Genomic DNA, 22116 nt, shown 5'->3' with positions numbered 1-22116 from the left:
GCCTTCTCTTCGGAGTCACTGAGCGGCAGAATGGCTTTAGTACAATCAGGCAATTAGACCAACACTATGCCACTTCACTCAACTTTGCTCTGTACTCTCACTCCCTCTCTCCTCCGTTTTTTTTTTTTTTTTTCCTCCATTGCTTTAGCGACCGCTCCCAAAGGTGACGCCAGAGCCGACCTGACCTACCGTCTCCCCTGCTCCTCACACACACTGCCTAAAAGCTCTGGATATCCGGGGAATGCTCCCTTTTCCACAATGACCCCCCCCCTCCCCAACACACGCACGCACGTACGCAGTTGTAGACGAGCCGCCTCGCTGCGCTCTCCCCTTGTCACCATCTCACTTCTTAATGACTAACTTCATCCCCCTCACTCTCCTCTCGCTCCCAACCGACCTCACCTCCTTACTCTCCTGATAGGCTTGTCATCACTATTGTCTGCTCGCCTACTTAAAAGCTTTTCAGAGTTTTTGGTCCTGTTCACTTATGATGGGATGGAGCAGTTGGGCCGCTACCCTCTAGTGACCCTGGTAGAGTGGCTTCGAGGGGGGAGTCAGGAAGATGAAAGCAGGCCATGAGGACGGACAAATTTGAGCACAAAAGTTTAGCCTGGGTCACATCAGCGGAGTCTAAACGGACAAACTTAACACTTTGAATACAAAGACAAATGTGAGATGAAGTTTTAAACAGTCTTTGCTCTGATATGTCCTTGTAGTTTGTGCTTTCCAACACTGTGAGCATTTGTTTCTTAACTTTTGTTTTCTTGCTAACCGTACTTTTTACAAGTCTTTAAATGTTCAAGATGAACTGCTGCCTCTAACATTTACACTGACAAAAATGTGCACTTTTTCCCAGAGCATCTTCTACCGTTCAGTAGATCTGCAATGATTAATCTGTTTATCAATCAACAGAAAATTAAATGCCAACTATTTTAAAAATGTATTAATTGCTTTGAGTCATTTAAATTCTCTGATTCAAGCTTCTCAAATGTGAATGTTTCCTAGTTTATTTAGTCTTCTATGATAGTAAACTACATATGTTTGGGGTTGTAGATTGTTGCTTAGGACAAAATGAGACATTCTAGGTTGCATCTTGGTCTTTGGTAAACAGTGATTGATATTTTTCATAATTTTCTGACAGTTTACATCCCAATGATTAGCTGGTGGTATTATCAGAAATGATCAACCTTTTTTGTTATGTTGGACTAACAAGCTTCTATAGTACACAAACAAAAATTCAAAAAAAGTCTCAGCTTGGTTTTCTGAAATTGAAAATGCCTAATGACTATTCAAAATAAATCTTATTACATCTGTCTCTTTTATGGAGAAAAATATCTGAGAACTTAAATTGGCGTATCAAGCAAAAGGCATGTTATTGCCCGGATCATCATGTAATACATAGTCTATGTTTAAATAGTGATGAAGAAGAGAGTAGTAAGTAATGTATCTGTTCATTAACATGCATGCTAGTCAGACATCCCTGTTTAATGATTGAGAGGGATAATTACTCAAGATGTCGGGGAAAGATGAGGAGCAGACACAGGTCAGCTTAACATCTGAGTGTATCTACGGAGTTTTATATTATCTCTCTGTGTCCTCCAGTTTCCCTCGCTGTCGACCTGCTCTAGGCGTTGGTCTAGAAGAGCTGATACAACGGACCCAATTGGTAAATAAAAATTTTTAAAAAAGGTGAAAGCCAGGCGTCACCACAAAGACAGGTACTTTTGAGTTCAGCACGTACCCACTGCTAGATCCCTACACAAATAAGGTTTTAAGGAGTCAACTTAAAAAATATGCAGCAAAATTATGATTCATTAGATTTTAATAATTTAATTCAACATGTCCATCATAATTTACTTACAACATGTCTAAAACCACAGACTTATGTCAGGGTGAAAAAGAGGGCAGCTCAAGATTGTGTGATGAAAAATACACCACGACCTGAACAACACAGACTACTTCATGTTTAAATAGTGATGAAGTGTGAGTGGTAAGTAACATATCTGTGTTCATTAGTGTGCACTCAAGTCACACATGCAACTGAATGACTGAGAGGGATAATCACTCACGCAAATTAGAGTGAAATCATGTCTGTGAGAGGAGGAACCAAACCATCCCGATTTACAAGTACAGTATGCATCTTTCTCTTAACCTCTCTGTCACTGCCTCGTCCTCGTCCCTGTCTCTCACCAATCTTAGCTGCTACATATATTCACATCCCCAGGCCCCAGTGCAAAGTCATTGAGCTGTAATGTATGAACTGCGTTAAATAAGTGAAGTAGTAGGAGGCCAACTTCAGACCGCCAGACTCAGTAGTGGAATGTGGCTTTTCTCCATTTATTCAGATTGAAAAGACATAAATGTGAAGTTGGATGAATAAGTCAAGGATTGTGGCGGAGGAATGTCTCTGCCACTCACTGGGATCTGACAACTGGACGAATGCGTCGCGAGTTGTGATGGATTAAATTCATCACCAGTTCCCTTGTTGATTTTTTTCTTTTTTTTGGGGGGGTTGCAGATTCTTCTTTGATAAAATTATTTAAGATGTAGCCAAATTCAGAACAGTCAAATGGAGAAATGTGCACTGGGACGAAAATGCTGAAGTTGATTTAAAATGTATTTAAAGTGGGCATATAGTATGTAAAAATCTGTCTCTACATTCTCACAGCTTTTTTTCAGATGGGCAGATTTTGCTTCACTTCCACAGAATCTGTAATAAGCAAGAATCAGCGAGCGAATGAGTAATATCTTATGTACCTTTCTGCAACAGGTTGTTTGTATTTTGGGGAACAAAAGATTTACTTTGTGCTAATCTGTTTTGGTAATAATCACAAATTCAGATTAATTTCCTCAAGTTAAAAAAAATGATTCAGTTTCTTTCATAGCAGCTTTGTCTCCTCTCCTCTTTTACACAGAGACAAAATGAAGAGTAATGAATACATGTGTCACGAGAAACATGGTCTGACCTGAAAAAGATGGATTTCTTCACTTCATGTTTAAATAGTAATGAAGAGAAGTGACTAAGTGCAGCAGGTAATGTATCTGTATCCATTTGCATGAAGTCAATTTCCTTCTTATATTAATTAAGAGCGTCTCATCTCAGCCTCTGTGGACTTCAACCAAATCCACATGAAAACAGACACACACACAACTTGAACTTACAGGCTTTAGACACTTTAGACAGTGATATGTTGTCTCTGGCTCATACTTATATATTTGGTACACACACACACTCATACTCATACTCACAGCCAGCATGAACTTGGCGTCCTCGACTTTGTCCATATCCAGCAGCTGGAGGAAAAGGTCTGAAGCTGGTCTGTAGCAGGCGAAGTGGTTGGCCAGCCGCTCTGCCATAATACTCACTGCAACACAACATGCAACATTTGATCCATCCTTTTATTACTAAATGTGTTTTTTATAGGGAATATTTGTCAGAGACTGTGGTTATTTTAATATAAATGTTTTTCTAATTTGCTTGTGCTTGTGTATTTTCATGTACATGTGTGTTGAGTGAGTGTGTGTGTGTGTGTGTGTGTGTCTTACACTTGTCCAAAGCTTTGTCGTTATCATCTTCCAAAACCTTTCTGAAGACGAAGGACATACTGGGATTCGTGCTGTCTGGACTGGTGTATACTGACTCCATCTGCTCTACTGCTGTGTCCAAGTCACCACTGCAGAAAGATGGGTAGTCAGATTGTTTATTATATTATGGTACTCACACAAAAAGATTAAGAGCTACACCGAATCATTTGTACAGGTAAAAATCTATCTATCAGCCAAAACAGGATGAAAACAATCTATTAGTAATTAACCAATCCATAATTCTTCTCCATTTAAGCCCTTCAAAGTGTGATTTGTCCCCATGGAGCAGGAACAAACGCAGCTTTAATGGTGCAATAAAATGTCCCCGTATCATGTGTTTGGACTTGGATTGTCCTGCCAATAAAGAAAATGTTCCCAAAAGCTTCAGCAGCTGGAGGGATTTCTGTCTCAAGAGAAATGAGTTAATAAAAGAACATTCTAAGCATTTTTTTCCCCCTCTTGAAACGGTCTACTGCACACAGACAGTCTCATTCTTGACTGATGTGACAGTTATACACACTCGTACTGTGAAATGTTTTTCTGCTGAGGTTGCCGCTACCAAACAAAGCACTACAAATCTCAAACAACTCAACGTGGCAACCTGGACTCAATGGTAACACTTTACGTTCCCCTCCTCTATGCCCCGCATCCTCCCCACCGTCACCAGTTGTAATGAATATTTAACATACACGGTGTGTTCGCGTCTGTGTGTAAGTATACTGTATGTGTGAGTGTCCAGAGGTGGGGGAACATATCTATGCTGATTGTTGCGACTGGGACCGTTTGAATAATTCAGCGGGGGGCCCCTCTAAATGTGGCGCTCCGCTTTCTGGGCTTGCTAGCTTTTTCCGCCCCGGCTCTTAACCAGTCAGCTTGACTCAGGCGCAGTGGGCACGCACGTGTCAGAGCCGCTCAGAGCACGGCTCCCCGAGGTCAGGGTTCAAGCTGACAGGCCTGCGCTGCGATGGCCAATCGGGCGTAAGACCGTCTTGCAATTCTTCACTTCCTGCTGTCCCTCCGAGTTGGCATGGGGACGGTGCGGCTCGAGCTGGGGGACAGCGCTAATGCGGCAAGTAGCACGATGAAAGTTTGATGCACAATGTGTTTCATATTTTGTTCTGTGTTGTTTCAGAAGGGACGCAGCAGCAGTGGAGGATGGGTGCTTTCATGACATTAAAAGGAATTTATGAATAATCCTATTATGCCTAGGTTTCCTATTTGTACTTGACGCCCCACTCGCTCTGTGAGCTTTTACTTTAACAGTGTGTCAACCTGGGTCTTGTCACACTCTTGCCTGCTGGTAATCCATTAAACTGTTTATCTCTGTGTGCTGCAAAGTAACACCAAGAGAGAAACCGCATAAAAGACTTCACACTGGATGGTGAATTGAGTCATAAATTGAGATTATAATGTTTTGCTCATGCAACATGCAGCTACAGTGATCTGTTTCACTGTTCTGCCCAATTTTCACCATGTCTGTCTGTACTCTATTTGACTATATGTGGTTGGTATTTGTCAGCAAGGAACAGAGATAAAGGTCGTAGGATATGAACCTACTCCAAATGTCCAATTTGGGGACATAAATGAAAAGCTTCACATGCAGATCATAAACAAAATCCTAAATCATAGCTCCTACGTGTTTTTTATGTGATCATAAGATGTTTCAAATTAGTCTGATGTCTTTAGATATTGTTTGTAGATGAATGAGACAATGCATGAGTTTATGTCAGAAATGTTTAAATCATTTTATAGATAAGCTTTAAGTGCCTCCCCAACTTAAAAAAATCTCCACATAAGAACTTCCAAGACTTACCTCTTGATGTGTGCAATGGCCATGTTGTTGATAAACAACATGCTGGACAGGTTTAGGGTTGTGCCAAGACTCTTCATCAGTGCTTCCACTTCCTGAATTCCTGCAACATCACCACAGCTACCCAGGCCCTGAACCAGTCTGGTGACCGCAAGGTGTGAGGGCACCTGGTCTGCCTTCAGCGTAGACTTCAGTGTCTCAAGAGCCTCTGTGGAGGAGGAAGACGTGAGTTTCTTTGAGCATAAAATTAGTGTGTGTGTGTGTGTGTGTGTGTGTGTGTGCGTGTGTAAATTCCTTACCTTTTGCCTTGCCTTTCTTGCTGTATGAGATGATGAGCAAACTAGAAGCGATATCACTCAGTGCAAAACCTGGGACATGGGACGCAGCACTGAGAGAAACACAAAGAGACAAAGTATTTTTACTTGGTTAGTTGTCACCCGTCAACAATAAAAAAAAATCTTATCTGTGTCAAAAAAGAAAAAAATCTTATTTGAGAATAACTTTTTTTTAAACTTCATTTTGACCTTTTGACTGTTTTTGACCAAATTCTCCCAGGGACAAAAGAAATAAAAATAATGGTTTTGTTAAGTTTTAACTATGACACTGGGGTGTAAGGTTGGGGCCTACACTGTAGCAATGTTGGATTTACATAATACTTAAATGAAAGAACTGACATGCTCAACTCACAGTCTTGAGAGAGTTAATGGGTGCAGACCAAAAGAAATAAAAATAAAAAAACAAATGGAGTCATCAGCACTTACAGATAAGTGTGTATCGCTACTTTAATGATGAAGCATTACTGTAACACTGAGAAAAGCTTAGAGCTGAAAGGCATTGATGTTCTTGTTGCTGGGCATCATTAAGGAAGTGATATACACTTATCTGTGAGTGCTGACAACCTCATTTGTTATTTACAATCTAACATCTAAGAATGTTTTTTAAAATTATTTTAGTAACTTTTTCATTGTTAGATTATCTGGACAATATATGGACAGCTAGATTAAAATTGTCGCCACTGTAGCTTTTATATACTTTACCATCTTTTGTGCAAGAACGTGCAAAACAGAGTATGTCATCTGCCAGATTACTTTATTTATATGTGGTATTATCATGTGTAACTAATCCCACGTGGGATGATCAGTTTATATTTCCATATGCTGATACAAGATTAAGTATACTATGATTTTTATCCATATCTGAGTGATGGGTGTAACATGTAACTTCTGACCGAGGGTGGACTGTCGTAGCTATTAGAAGGTCCATTATTTCTAACTTAATCGGTGATGAGTTAATATCTCTGTGGCATCTTAGAGTTCAAATTCTGCGCTTTTCCATTACAAGGCATCACGTATAGAAAAGCATTAGACTCCACAGAGAGAGCGAGTGGATAAATACATGAGCTGAAGGACTGAAGACAATGGGAACAAATCTGACTGACAGCTAGTCTGAGCCTCTTGTAAAACGCCTGCTGTGACCCTGAAAATAATACAGACATCAAACAGTTGATTGATGTCACGGTATATGTGATGTTCCCTCCTGCTGAGCCGCAGCACGTGTGCGTTTGTATATCTGCGTAAAGTATTATCTGGGAGGGTGAGGCTGGGACAGGCTGAAAGCTGCAGCATTGAGGTTTGCACGAGTTGCCCCTGCTCCTCATCGCTTCTTCCTCCTGACTTTCCCTCCTTCACTCCGTCTGCCCATCTATTTGCTGTCCTTTTCAGCCCTCCTCCTTTTCATTTCTTTGCCACTAAAACCTCAATCAGGCTTGCCTCTCGTCTTCTTTTTTTATTTTTTTCATTTATTATTATAGCCCTGCAACCAGATTAATCCGTCCGCTCAATTGAGCATCAGGCGGGCAATCCTTATCACCACGGCGACACCAGGCCAAGCAGCATCCGGCAGCCACTGTGACAGGGTCACGGCAGAGATTGGAGCGGTAACAGGGTCGCCGACGGATTGCAGCGGAGGCCGAGCGGTGGGGGTGTGGGGGTCAGAATTATTCTTATCGGGTGGGAGAAAATCTCTAGAGGCTGTCTCTCACTCACCTTTTCTCAACACACACACTTTCACTGCTGCTCTCCCTCGCCTTCTCCCTCTAAGGGTATTGTGCTTGAGCCAATGAATCCATCATCCAACCTCTTCCTCTCCCTCTCTCATCATCATCATCACTCTCTCTCAATCCCTTAATCTCACCATAAGCACCCCGCTGCTCAATTCTGTACAGATTACCCAAAAACAAACACCACCCCCTCCCCTGCACGCACAAAGAATTAATGCCTATAGCGTCTTCATTAACCTCGTACATGATTAAATCTCGCCCTCCTCCCCTTGTTCACTCCTCCTTTCCTATTTAGCCCTTTTTATCTCCTTCCGTTGCTCCCCATTTCCATCTTTTCCCGACTCTCTTCTCAGCTCATTTCACTTCTCATTTAGAGTGCAGATAAACTAAGCTTTTATCCAGGCAGGGATGCCATAAACCAATTCAAACAGAGACTGGAGATGTGTTATCACTTGTATTGCCTTGCGCTTGTTGAAACACGGGTCTAAAATTGATATGATTATTCCTCATAACATAAGAGAGTGAACCATGGAGACAGACGAAAACAGGGAAGAGACTGATCGTGTAATAGATGTTTTTACATGTTTCTCCCCTTTCTCTACAAATCAGTAACTGCATCTATTCATTCAGTGTATCATATTATTATAATTTCTTTTTTTTCCAACTCTTTTGTTCTGTGTTTTCCTCTATAGAAGGAAAATGATCTAAAGAAAGGGACAAAGAGAGATAAAGATCAGAGCTGCACTAAGCTCAGATCTCTAATACCTCTGTCTGTCCATCCATTTGTCTCCAGGCTCAAGTCCTGATATGGCCCCGTAACACAACAATGCACGATACATTACTAATTGGAAGAAGATTGATGTTTTTGCACAAAGTCCCCTGCTTCCCAGAAAACCCAAATTAATCTGTACATGCGACTTTGTGTGTGTATCTTGGGGCTTAGTATGAACCACTGTTCATATCCAGCAGGGCTGAGTGTGTTAGTACACAATCAGTTTTATAATCCTCGTGTCTATAGAGGAGATGTAGTTGTAGCCTGTGGTGACCCAATAGCACAGACTGAGGAGACGGGGGAAAGTAGCAGAGTATTAACCACACTACAAGTTGTATTTGTCAGTTTGTTATGGTTTATAACAGTGACACACTACTGTGTAGCCTGTCTGCCATTAGGGGGGAAATATCGTCATATATAATGTCAATATTTAATGATGTGACTCATAGTGGCCTGAAATACATTTAAAGAAGGGATGAATTCTCTGTATATTGCTGCCATTAATCACTGGTAGAAGTGCTGGTACAGGCTGGAAATCACACATTGGCCTGATACCAAGACAAAAATCAGATTATGTTTTAGACCATTCTCACATGTAATAAAAAAAATTTACAGAATTATGAGCAGATCAGATGTTCTTTAAAGATTGGAGAGACATGGATCATATTTCTCATATTTCTGCATTGACAGAACTTGGAATAAGGTAAAACATTTCCTTTTTGTTTCTTTTGACCTGAACGTGCTGTTTGTTATCACATACACAAACGTGAAGGTACTCACATTTCCTTGACTACCATTGCATCATCAATGGAGCCCTCGGCCAACAGGGCACGGACCAGGTGGTCGTAAGGGGCAGGGCCCAGTACCACACCCTTTTTATCGGCTTCCTTCAGCATGCCATAGGCTTCTATAGAAAGAGAGTGAGATGACAAGAGAAAAAGAAGAAAGGTCAGAGGCCAGAGCAGAATTTGAGATAATCTTCATATTATTGGATTAATAGAGTAATCTGCTTTCAGACAGCTACAGCGGTGAAAGACAACGTTAATATCTTCTTTTCACTCAACTAAAATTCATATGAAATTCTGTGCTGCCTACACATCGATTCCACACAAAGGTTTGAGTCATTTTTAGCTCACTAGTTGCTTGTCTCTCTAAATTTAGACAGTATGGTTGCTGTATGCAGCTCTAACTGCTACGTATAAAAATGAAACCAGCTGTTTCAAGCAGAAGCCCACTTTATGCTACCTGCAGCACAAACCAGAAGAGTCAAGCATATGAGCTGAGGGTGCTTGTCAGATGGTTGAAACCCCCTCCCCAAACATACCTTTTTGATGTCTGCATTCAGATGGCTGCGTTTGACAGTTTTTAAACTATTTAAAACTTCTCACAAGGTCCCCCCCGCCTCTTTCTTCTTCCCATTTCTGTCACGTTTCGTGTGAGCAAACAACTGCAACACAATGTTTGCCTTCAAGGACAGATTGTATTTCTTCACCATGCCTTTGAGCGTTGCCTTTTGGAACAGCTATAAACATTACTGCCTTTAGATGTGGTCAGATGAACTACTTTTTACCTCAATGGTTATTTATCTGGTCCTTAACACAAAGGACAATTCCCACTTTGCACTTCTCTATCTGTGCTGCACAAACTAGCAGAGAAAATGAGTAATGGCTGAATAAAGTCGAATATCTAGAAAGCTAAAGATCAAGCAAATTAAAGAACTAAAATAAGAGTATGTACCAGACTTAGAGTATATTCATCAGATGATGAGAGAGAGTACGTAAAACTGGGATGTAGGTCTTTCTGCCAGCTAATGGTAAAAAAGCTTCTTTTTGCAGCTTCAAATAGAAACTTTACACACTTTCGATTGTTGACGTATTTCGAGTGTTTATTCAGGTCTATGTCATCAACAATACTGTGTTGATAGACCTGCTGCTTACCTTTGGCTTTCCCTTTCTTACAGAGGGACAGCAGTTGGCCCTGGTAGTCACCGCCACTTTCTACTTTGGGGGGGATGGCTGCTGGTTTGGCCTGCTTTGCAGTGGCAGCTTGTTCAAACCAGGTCTGTAAAAAACACACACAGAGAAAACAGAGATGAAACTCAGTCTGATGTTTCCATCAAAACACGGCTACGTCAGGCGTTCGGAACTATAACACATCTGTATACATGTTGAACTGTGTGCTGGTGTGTGTATGACAGTGCAATAATGCTGGGGGAGCCAGGGCAGGGTCCCCTAATGCTCGGTCACCCGTCTAGCAGCGAGGGGAGGGGGTTAAGCTGTATTGGCTGGGGGCAAATTAGGTCTGGCACCCAAGGGGCAAGGAAAAATTGTGTGTGTTAAAAGTGTGTATGTGTGGGAGCGGGGGTGTCAACTGAAGAGCCCCAGGGGTCACCAAGTTCATCGCTCCAGGCAACAGCAATCACTTCCTGTTTCATCATGCTTCGGGCGGTTGCTCATATGTGGAAAAGGAAAAAAATGCAGCGAGGAGGAATGGAGCAACAGAGCACAAAGCAATAGAATTATTATATTATTTAAAGCAAAAGCTCCACTCTGTGTCATTACTTATTTATTACTTTATTTTTTTAATATTCAGTCTCTGTCTACTTCATTTTGTCTTTTGGACAGTCGAGCACACATGCACATATATAACTAAGCATCCAGCGGCAGCCATATGGTGGCATTTAGCTGCTGGCTAAATTAGTCTGGCATTACAGATTTACAGACAGATCAAGCTGTAATTCCTTTCACCAGCCCAGCCTGTCTGATTGACCACACTCCAGATCAGAGCTTCAATCCTGTTTCCTCTACATGTAATGAACAGAGGCTTAAAGTGGAGCGAGGTGGGGGCATGAAGAGCAGCTGATAAGAGTTTTTCTTTTGGGGTCAGTTCCTATGATCAGAGGGTGAGGTCAACTTGCTCTTTGGTTAATCTATTCAGTAAGCAATGGTTTTATCAACTTGTAGTGTTATAAGTGTGAAAATAAGTGTGAATGAGTGCAGCTTGAATTTATACATGACTGTACTCATCTCTGTTGCACCTTGTCATATCAATACAGGACAATATTAGGTACTAACATTGTATATATTCAGTTTGAGGGTCCTTGTTTTCAATTTTAGTTCAGTTCTAGTTAAAATGACTTTGTTACTCTGTGTTTCTATTATACTAATTATTATCTACAGTACTTCTTTGAGTGTCCTTTTGTCATTTTTGTGATTCAGGTGTGATTTGGCTGCTGTAACACTGCAATTTTGCATTGGCAATAATGAAGTACTCTATTTGGCTTTTTGGAAAATGAGCTGTTGCATCTTTCATGTTTATTCATTAAGGATGAAAGGATGATAATATGAAGGTGGTTCTATAATTTATAATGATGTTTATTAAAGATTAATCAACTAAACAATAAAGTGTCAGAAAATTGTGTATGAATAGAGCTCAAACTAAAGTCTACATATTGCTCTTCGTACAATGAAAGCTCCAAATTAAAAAAAAGATGTTCAACATACAATGACAAAAAAAAAAAAATTGCAAATCCTCATGTTTGAGGAGCTGGTAAGAAAATGTTCGGTCATTTTAAATTTTAAATGACTTTAAAGATGAATAGATTATACAAATTGTTCTGTTCATTATTTTAGGACTACATCAAGGTTTCACCAGATTTAAGGACAGAAATGTATGCACAGGCACCTTTGTGATGTGTATTCAACCGTCATTACTGGATGGTTGCGAGTTACGTTTGACCGCTGGCATTTTTACTCCCCTCATCCTCCTCCAGCGCTTTCTGGAATCTCTTGCCGCCCCCCCCAGGAACCTCCTGGCAATTATTCTTCTGAATAACAGATCTGTGTAATGAGCCTTAGTGGGAAGAACAGACTACCTATTATATGGGTGGAGTTTTACCTCAGGCACCTCAAAGGGCACCTCCTGGCCATTTTTCTTCAGGATGTCTGCCAGCAAGCGCAGGGTCCTCTCCCTGGGAATAACATTTTCCTCCTGCATCTTTGTCCACGTTGCCTCGGCCTTCTGCCAATTGTTTGTCGCCTCTGAAAACAACAAGAAACACAGACGTGGGTTAGAGAGCGAGACAATATGAGAAAAGGTGTTTTCTTATATAATGTGTTATAAAAGTCACCACATAAAGGTCTATGTGGTTGGACGGTTGGCCCATATTGGTTATAGCTCAACACTCAAGGCTGCACCAGAGAGTAATTTTGGACAAAGCGCTCCATGCTGAGAGAGGGCAATCAAAGCACTAATCTGATCAACTGACTGACCCTCAAGCACGCTGTAATTTAGAAAACACACTAACTGGTGTGTATGTGTGTAAGGAACTGTGCTGGCAATTTAATGGGTTGACAATCAGCTTTAACACTCCAATCACATCTGCTCTCAGCAATCACACCATGTCTTCTGCTTACTTCTGACTGATCCCATTCTCCGTCTTTCTACGCACACACACACACACACACACACACACACACACACACACACACACACAGCCTGACAGGCAGGAGCAATGTACACTCACGCACCCAAAGGTGGGAGTTCAGGCATTCACACACACACACACACACACACACACACACACACACACACACACAAACTGAGAGAAATCAAATAAAAGTCCAAACAAACAGACAAATGAAAGTCAGAAAGACACTTACTGCAGAAACGGAGGACGTAACTGTACATCTCGTCTCTGTCGCACTCAAACAGTTTGGCGGTCATGTCCACCATCTGCTCCAAGGCCTCCATCTACACACACACACACACACACACACACAAACACAACAATGTACAATTTAAGTTGGAATGTTTCCATTTTCAATTTCTTTTGTGGCTTTGATTAGTTCAGTCTGTGTGTCTGTCGGTGTGTTTTACCTGGCTGCTGGCGATGCATTTCTCTGCGTACCACTGCAGGCGCCCAGGCCTTGCCCTCAGCCCAGGGGTCTACAAAAAGAAAAATAGTTAACGTCAAAGGAATGAAACAAGAGAGTAGATAAACAGCTATATACACGGCTATATACGCAACTTAAATCCATAACGCATTATCAAAAGGCCAAATGACTATTGATCCATACAAACCCACTGAGCCTTGAGAACATCTTAAATATTGCTTTTAGCCAATATACATCAATTATAGCTGCAGAATCAATATAGAAGGATATAGCGCTAGTTTAAAACATTTGATGGGAGTGCAGCAGTTTAAACCTGATGTGTTTTCAGGAACTTTAACCTGTCTTAATCTAACAGGAGAAATGTGAAGTTAATGTGTATTTGGCCTTGAATAAGTCGCAGTATTAAAGTACATAAATGCCAGTGCATCCCTCCAGATAACTGCTCCACAATAATATGTGTTTACAGGACCCTTACAAACACAGACTTAAAAAGCTGTAATGTTGGGCTACAACTAAATATTATTTTCAGTTTCAGTTTTTTCTATTAACTGATAGGCCTATATCATTTAGTTTATAAAAACATCAGAAAGTACTGAAAAATCAATGTCCATCACAAGCTCTAAGAGCCCAAAGTAGCATCTTCAAATTGCTCATGTTGCCTGAAAAACACTTCATAACCTAAATATAGTCAATGTGTAATGATATGAAACAGAGAAAAGCAGTCCAGTCTCATATTTCAGATGCTAGAGCCAGTGAAAGATTGATATTTTTGCTTGATAAATTAGTAATTGGCTATCAAAATTGTTGGCAATTTATTTTCTGAGTTGATTTTGTGTGGACTGATGACACTATAGTTCATGTTGCACTGTAGAGTGGACAACCAAAAAATAATACAAAATCTAATCTTAAAACAAGATCGATCTATCCTCATTTAGTGCTTCATTAAATCAATTTTAATAAAGATAAACTGATTCAATATTTTGGGAAATCATCCAATAAATCTAACTGATCAACTGAATTAAACAGTTCTGATTTATACTAGAACCTTTTAATGACTGGCATTCTGAATCTTAAATTGTCTTTATTGGTCATAAAGAATCTTATAATCACAGACACTTTTTGTGTACAGTGAAAAGGCGAAAGATGAGAAACACCCCAAAGCTCATGACAGACTCAAAGACTCAAAACTGACATTTGTACAGAGCTCCAAGTTAATCCAACAAAAAGACTTCATAAAGGCTGAAAATATTGTGAATTTCTCTAACTGTTTCTCTAACTGTTTTTTTTAATCTTGTAAATCTCATGCCAATAAAGATTTGAGTGGGAGAAAACACTCAAGTCTTTTGTTTTCCTGAATATTCATTTGGCCAAGGTCACAGGAGAAAACAGCAAAGACTGCTCACTGCACTCAACTTTAAATGCAAAATTATGGGTTAAAAATATGAATGAAGGTTTAAAATGTACTGACTGTAGAGTCCCAAAAGCTGTAAATAGACCATCGCATTTTGGAGACTTATAGTACTTTTAGGACACAATGATATGCAGATAGAGTGTGTGGGCTGTCAAATAAGGGCTGACATAGATTGATCTGCAGGCTCGTGTAGCTGAGATTTAGTCTGATACGTGGAGTGACTAGATGATTATTATCCTGGAATAACAGTGATCAGGATTTCATCTGTCTCTTGGGGCTTTGATACAATCCCAATAAGACTAGGATTGAGAAATTTCGTCCCCTCTCTCCTCCTGGTAATCTGGCTGAGAAGAAAAAAAAAAAAAGGAGACAGAGCGATCTGCCAGGACGTTAATCTGAACGGGGGATCAACAGCGCTCAATCCCCGCTGGCCTCTTTGATGGGGGCCCATCATACTGTGAGAGGGCGGGGAAAGTCAAGAAAAGACAGGCTTCATCCCTTTCTCTGACGATCCCTCGCTGCCATCATCCTTTCCTCTTTCAATCCCCACTCCTCTCAATCCCTACCTCTTCCTCCAAATCTCCCCTGCTCCGCCTCGGTCTTTTCCCCTGCCTCTCCATCCCTCTATCCGTCCCAGGCAAAGGCATTATGTTCTTACCCAGCCAGCCAAAGGGACAAATTAAAATGTGTTGTGCTCACTCTCTCTCTCTCAGCCTGTCTAATCTTCTTAGAGACTAGGCCCAGAGCGAGTGCTCCATCTTTTGCCTCAGAAATCTTTTACTTGGTGAAGTCTTGCAGGCCCAAAGCAGCCTTCGCACACTACTACTCTCACTCACTCACACACACACTATATGTGTTTGGGATTCTGAATCCGTCAGGATAAATCTCCCTAATCTGGGCAGGAAGCAAAATCCTCAGAAGGAACATAATTTATACATGCAGTGGTGGATCAAAAGAATACAAAGTAGAAGCAAACAAAAATCAGCAGATACACTCTCACTTTCAGACAGAGATAATGGAAAAAGGACAACCAGGTCAGATTATTGAGACAATCCTCTAAAAACACACACACACACACACAAACACACACACAGTATAATACAGTGTATTACAATCCATCACTTTGCTTCTTTCAGAGTCGTTTGTGGCCTTTAGATGCTAAAACACCTTTAAAGGTTTCTCTCGTATCCTTACACGCATGTACGCCAAAAGAAAAAAGGATCGAGCCGACCTCTTCTCACCTCCAATTAACAAACCCTCTCCATCTCAATTCCTAATGTTCTAATTCCACTAATCACCTGGCCACTTAGTCCGAACACACACACAAACACACACACACGCACGGCCAAACCCCTCTCCCTAACACAAAAACACATAATGGCTCACCTCTCTTTAGCAATACTACCTAACCTTGACCATAACACACATATGCGCGTGCCGCAATAATAGGCCCGGCCACCTAACAATCCTCTACCTAACCATGACCATTTAGCACAAAATTGGCCACCTTTCTCTATCATTACATTTAATTAGCTGTGATTAATCAGCTGCCAATTATACCAAACACAGCCTAAAGAGAGACACCACTCTCTGGACTGCCACTTGACACTCTCACGGAGGAGAAAAAGCATTTGTGCATGTGTGAGTGTATGCATATTTGAGTGATAGATATGTTTCTATTGTATTTTCATCACCCTGAACACTATATCCATCGTCATGTAAGTGTTAGATGTAATAGATGAACAGCTGAGAAGTGAACTTGCTATTTAGACACTTTGATCCAAACATTTATGAAGGTGAAGTGAGTTGCAACTTTTGAAATTTAGCATCTTAGTGACATTTTTTTAAAACCTTTTCCCCAACTTTAGTCCACAAAAAGGGGCAAAGCACTTAACACTGAAGTTCTGTTGATTGTGAAAGCTGTACTTATTCATATTTTTATATGAACAATGGATGAAATAACTAAGTATGATGTGAAAGTGGTGACTTTTAGTAGGAATTTTCACCCAAGTGTGCCATTCCCCTCGTTTATATGGAGAAGGTGGTGTCTTTTTTTTTTTGGTCTATAACTTCAGTCTCAACACTCTAAAATAAAACTAGTGTTCACTACCTGTCGAGCATCAAACCACAGACACACAAAGTGAGTGACTAGCTGATGAAGATAGTGGAGCATTTAGCAGCTCAAATCAGATATTACCTGGAGAACAAACAGTAGAGTGAATACTGGATTTGCATTCATCAGTTTAATGCTAATGTTACTCAATGTCTACTGATGGGTAAATACTACTACTGTGGTGCAAAATTGTGCTCTGGGAAATTGTGATGGATATATTTTTACTATATTATGATATTTTAAAGACAAATAATAATGGATGAATTCACAATGTTTCAGCTTCAGCTCCTAATTCAAACATCACGTTACTCATAAAATCCATGTAATGTCTCTCCCTCAGTTTGCACGATAATTAACTCTTTTAATGGAAATTCTCAAGATGAAAAAATCTAAAGATGCTCCATCCACGTCGTATTATATAATGATGCGCAGGTGTAACTACACACAGCGTGAAACACCGGCTGAACCTTCAAACTGAAACCTAACAGATGGTGATGACGCTGCTGAGCCTTCGTCAGTCTATCCCACATCATTCATCGACATCAGTGACAGTGTGTACATCTGCAATCCATTACACGGCTTCATGTAGCTGACTCTCTGTTATAAGTAGGATAACGGCCACACAATCTAGCTGGAGGGGAATGAGAAGCACAATAACAACATGTCGATAATATTTAAGAGAAATCCTCAAGAGACACAAATCCCTCTTTTAGTGCACACCAGGACAGGAGAGTGAGTCAGAGTTCGGGAGTTAAGGGGAGTTATTTTTTTCCTTGGGTTTGATTCTGATCAGACAACATAATGGCCTTGTTTTCTGTCCTCTGATGTCAGGCTCATCCCTCTATCCTTTTATTTATCAATCTCTCTGTCCTGCTATCCAGCCCCCGACCATCCGTTTCATCCCATGTGAAATTGCTTCTTATCTGCCTGCCTTGCCTCTCTCTTTTTCTCACACTAATCTACGGGGCTTAAAGCAGGACTTAAGATGACAAAGATACACATTTTCATAAATTGTTTAAGTCAGATGAGCTAAAATAACAAACAAAAAAAAACCCCAATAAAAACTTTGTCATGAGCCACAGAGGACAGAGATGGAGTAGTCACACATGCAGATGCCATTCTAACTAACTTTTTCCTCTAAAATTGAGAGCATCATTTTCTATGGAGATCTGATGCAGCAGGTTGCAGTCAAATAGCAAAGACAATGATGTGTCCTATTATTGTTTATTATTTCATGCTGAATAAATGATGGAAATTATTATTACTATAGCTCAATAAATGATTGGTTTTATTTATAAAATTGCCATCTGCAATATCGTCCCGACCCATTTTGATATCACTGAGATACAATATAAATGAAGGTTAAATATAACTCGACACTTTTCATAATGGTTACAACACTTTAAGAAATACCTGATCAAAAAATGACCAAGCTTTTATCATTTGAAAGTTTTCCATATTTGTAGACGTGATGATGGCATTCAGAAAGAAGTGAGATTTGATTTCTAGACCTTTGTTTTTGAGCTGATGAAACATCACATTGATGAGCAGCAGCATGTAATTAATTAGCTCATTTTTTCCTTTAAAAAGATTTAGCAAGTCATTTAGCAAGATTTAGCAAACTAGGACATAAAACCTCAGCGTGTGCGTGTGTGTGTATTTACCTCAATGATCTTACGAGCCTCACGGAAGCGGCCCGTCTGCAAGAAGGCGAAGAACAGATCATACAGCATGGTCATCTCTCCTCGCTCCTGACTCACGACATCCATAGCTGAAGACAAAAATAAAGAAAAGGGTCATGAAACTTTTTTTTTTTTTAATTCCTGCAAGGTGAAGAAACGCAACACCACAAACTTCCTCCTTACTTTCTGATTCCATTATTTGGCACAGTGTCCTGGGCACAAAGCAGCCATATCAAGTCCACTCTCAAACAAACACACAAGTCCCGAATGAAAGCCTAAGCTCTCCTGGTAAACTTGCTAAAGCGCTCTGCTCAGCGTTACATACTATCTCTGTCCAGCAGCTTAAGGACAGGTACCACACACACACACACACACACACACACAGAGACACACAGTAAACTTTTATCCAAATGCAACTGCATATTCAGCAAAGCCGAGGAAGAACAAATAACACCTCTGCTTTACTTACTGTCAAAGAACCAACAATGGGGCATGATTTTTCATTTTGGACTCATCACCCAGAAATTATATTTTTATATAATATAAACACACTTTAAGGTAGTGTTCTGCATGTAAATCTTAATTTGGAGTTTCTGTGTCAGACTGAACCACGCTGGCTCATGAATAGTATAAATTTATTCCCTTCCTCTCGTCCACATCTCTGGTTCCTGCAGATTTTTCCATGACAAAAAGGTGAAAGCATATGTGATGATCTTTCACCTGTTCAGTGGCCTCACAAAACCACTCAAACCAAGTCATGTGAGTCTAACCATGCTTTCAATGTGTTTGACAGGAAGTCTGCATGTTTGATGGTTCCACTACATTTCTGCTTTTATCTCAGGTGTATATTCATAAGATCCATGCACTGCAAGAGCATGGGTCCATAGGAGCACAGCTCTCAAAGTGTACTCACAATGCCATGAGGTCAAGTGAGACTCAAGGCTTATGTCATCCCTCTCTATCGCTATATGACGCGGTGTGAGAGACAAAATCATTTGTTATTTCAAGCTCTGCTGGTTGACAAACTGGTTACATGCTGGCCTCTGTCAGAAAATCCATGTAAAAGTCACTTTGTTTTTTGAGGGTGCAGTGTGTGACTGAGGGTCTGTCACCTTTTGGGGAGGGGCATAGACAAGGGTGGGAGGGCATGGTGGATGAGGGAGTGGGTGAAAGGGGACGGAGGGGAGGGAAGGAGGTGGAGAGGTGCTCCACTGCATGGTTTCAACCTTTACACACTCCAGAGCCACTTGCCCCTGCGCCACATTGAATTTGACCTTTTCACCGCACCGCTGTCAACATTACAGGGAGACTGTTGAAAAAGTGATCAGCCGACGCGCTTCAACACGACCCTAGTCTGAACCTTTCTCACTCTCTGGTCCTCTTACACACTCTCGGAATTGTTGGTGCTTGTTACGCGCATGTTTAATGCAAACACTACACAGACACTTCGTATTCACTTTCCCACACAAACACACAATGAATAATAGAAGGTTAGAGTCAACCATGAGAGACACAAGTTTTAATCAAGCTGAGCTGGACTGAAACAAATGTTTGAAAAGTAGCGGAAAGTAGCTTTAACGGAGCTATTCCCAACTTTAACCTCTTCTACTCCCGCCCCCCTGCCATAGACCCTTTGTTGGAGGAGACAGGGGCTCTTTAAGGGGAGATAGCAGGTCAATAATATAGGCTATATATTAGTGGTATACATCCTCTGAGAGCTGGGAACCTGGAGATTAATTTGTGAAGCAGATCAGCACTGTGTGGTAAGTTTTAACAGTAATAAATCTTTAAAAAACACTACTTTGTGGTTAGGCACCTATTCAAATTTTGAAAGTTTAAAGTGGATAAGAGCTTAAAACATTAGAATGGAAATATATGAAGGCCATTCCCAGGCTCAATTATCACTTATAAGTTGTTGCAGCAATTTTTGGGTTGATACCATTTGTTAAAACACATTTGGTGCAAAATGTAGCTATTTTTGACCATGAGGAGCACCATATAAAATTCATGCTGTGACTTGGTATCTAAAGCTTATGGCATTTGCTTAGCTATACATCTTCTGAATGCCACCAGTCTCTAGTTTTTGTTTGTGTCAAAATATGTAGTTATATTATCATTTAATTACAAAAAAGGAATACAATCAGAAAATCTTCATATTTGAGAAGAAGAAACTCTCAAATTCTTGTTTTTTTATTGTTTGGCTAAGTAAAAAGAGTGATTGTTGAAATTGAAATGTGTAGATTTACTATTTATTTTAGCACTAAATTAGTCAATAGGGTAAACTAGATTTTAACAAAGGTGGATGAGTAACAGTGTAATGCTGAATGGACAAATGTGAAACCTTTCTGCAGCAGTTCAGTGTCTCCTTTCTCCACCAGGCCAACAATGATGTCGTGGATGCGAGGCAGCTGGTTGTAGAGCTTCTGACACTCCAGTGCTGCATCTAAAGCTCCGGCCAGGTCCTTACTGCAGACACACACAAAAATACACAAAAAAAAGAGGGGGAGAGAGAGACAGAGAGGAGAGAGTGAGTTAGATGTCAGGTCTGTCCAATCAGTCATGTACAGGAGTGTGAGTGTAGAGAACAGAGAGTGTATCATGGGGTGTTAACCCTGTGACCTCCTATTGAAGCACTATGACCCACCGTAACAATACAGGCCTTTGAAATCATGACAGCACAACTGAGGGCGATGAAGCCTTTTGCCCCCAATACATCATTCTCACACAATCAGGCATGCTCTCACACACATGTTGGCGTGGGGCTAATATCTCTCTGGACCAGGCTTTTAGAGGAGAGGCTACGCAACAGACAAAAGGACTCAGCTGATCTTTACCCTCTGCTCAGCTCCTATCACACTGTCCAACTTCTCTTGCTCTTTTTCTTCTTTTGTCCTCCTCCAACACCTTTTAACCTCCCCTCATTTCCTCTTCCCTCATTTCCCTCTCCTCCCGATCTTCTCTTCCTTTCCCTCTCTTCTTCTCCTCACCATCTTCCTTTTGATTCCAAGCTGTCAGCTCTCATTCCTCTCCGCTGACCTCGGCCCCCAGCTGAGCAATTTCGCAGAAATATGGCAACAACATTACAGACCAGCAGCACCATCACCACCACCACCATCACCATCCGGCTCCCTTCGTCTCATGTCATCCATTTCTTGCTCAATCTAGCCCCCCCCCCCCCCCCCCCCCCCCCCCCCCCCCCCCCCCCTCGCTCAACCCTTCCCTCCAAAAGCGGACGAACAAACAAAAGATCGTGTAGGATGAGTGCGCCTGATGGAGTGATAACGAGAGAAATGGAGAGACAGGGACGGAGAAAGGAAGCAAGAGAACGAGAAGTTGATAGAAGGGGGAGGGAGAGAGACCACTTCAATCCCCTCTATTGTGACAGCGCTGCCATCAATCTTTGATTGGGTAATTACCATGTCAATCACACAGAGGTCAAAGCAGATAGGGCACCAATGAGGGTGGCAGGGGGCAGAGTATGTGAGCGAGAAAGAGACGGATAGACGGAGTGTGAGAGAGATAGAGATTGAGAGTGAACAGGTATAATCTTTGAAGTGTTTTCCCCCTCTAATCAATTAGACAACCGGATAAAAGAAATATGCTCAAAAAGACCAACAAGCCAGAAAGAAAAAACAAAACAAAACAAAAAAAACAGGAAATAGTGTGACCTTGAGTTTGGCTTCTGTGCTGCAGGAGCAGAAGGGAGCGATGGAGGGAGGAGGAATGGAGTGATTAGGGTTGGAAGGTAAAGAGGTCCGTTAATTGAAATGAAGAGGGACAACATTATTC

The 22116-nt window shown here is 41.0% G+C and overlaps 1 protein-coding gene across 1 annotated transcript in view; it reads right to left on the bottom strand.

The window, feature by feature from the left end:
* lrpprc (leucine-rich pentatricopeptide repeat containing) overlaps positions 1–22116 on the bottom strand; it is a 63216-nt gene that overhangs the window by 7580 nt on the left and 33520 nt on the right. Inside the window, exons 24-34 of the mRNA XM_053332728.1 lie at positions 20669–20793; positions 18310–18416; positions 13105–13173; positions 12888–12978; positions 12124–12266; positions 10164–10287; positions 9007–9133; positions 5695–5783; positions 5399–5603; positions 3547–3674; positions 3250–3365 (exon numbers count right to left, since the gene is read on the bottom strand). Coding sequence (XP_053188703.1) covers positions 3250–3365; positions 3547–3674; positions 5399–5603; positions 5695–5783; positions 9007–9133; positions 10164–10287; positions 12124–12266; positions 12888–12978; positions 13105–13173; positions 18310–18416; positions 20669–20793 — 1324 coding nt within the window. The remainder of the gene's footprint in view (positions 1–3249; positions 3366–3546; positions 3675–5398; positions 5604–5694; positions 5784–9006; positions 9134–10163; positions 10288–12123; positions 12267–12887; positions 12979–13104; positions 13174–18309; positions 18417–20668; positions 20794–22116) is intronic.

Source organism: Scomber japonicus, chromosome 14, assembly GCF_027409825.1.
Source record: "Scomber japonicus isolate fScoJap1 chromosome 14, fScoJap1.pri, whole genome shotgun sequence".
Taxonomy (NCBI): Eukaryota; Metazoa; Chordata; class Actinopteri; order Scombriformes; family Scombridae; genus Scomber; species Scomber japonicus.
Note: the sequence above shows the minus strand (reverse complement) of the source record. Positions and strands in the feature narration are given on the sequence as shown.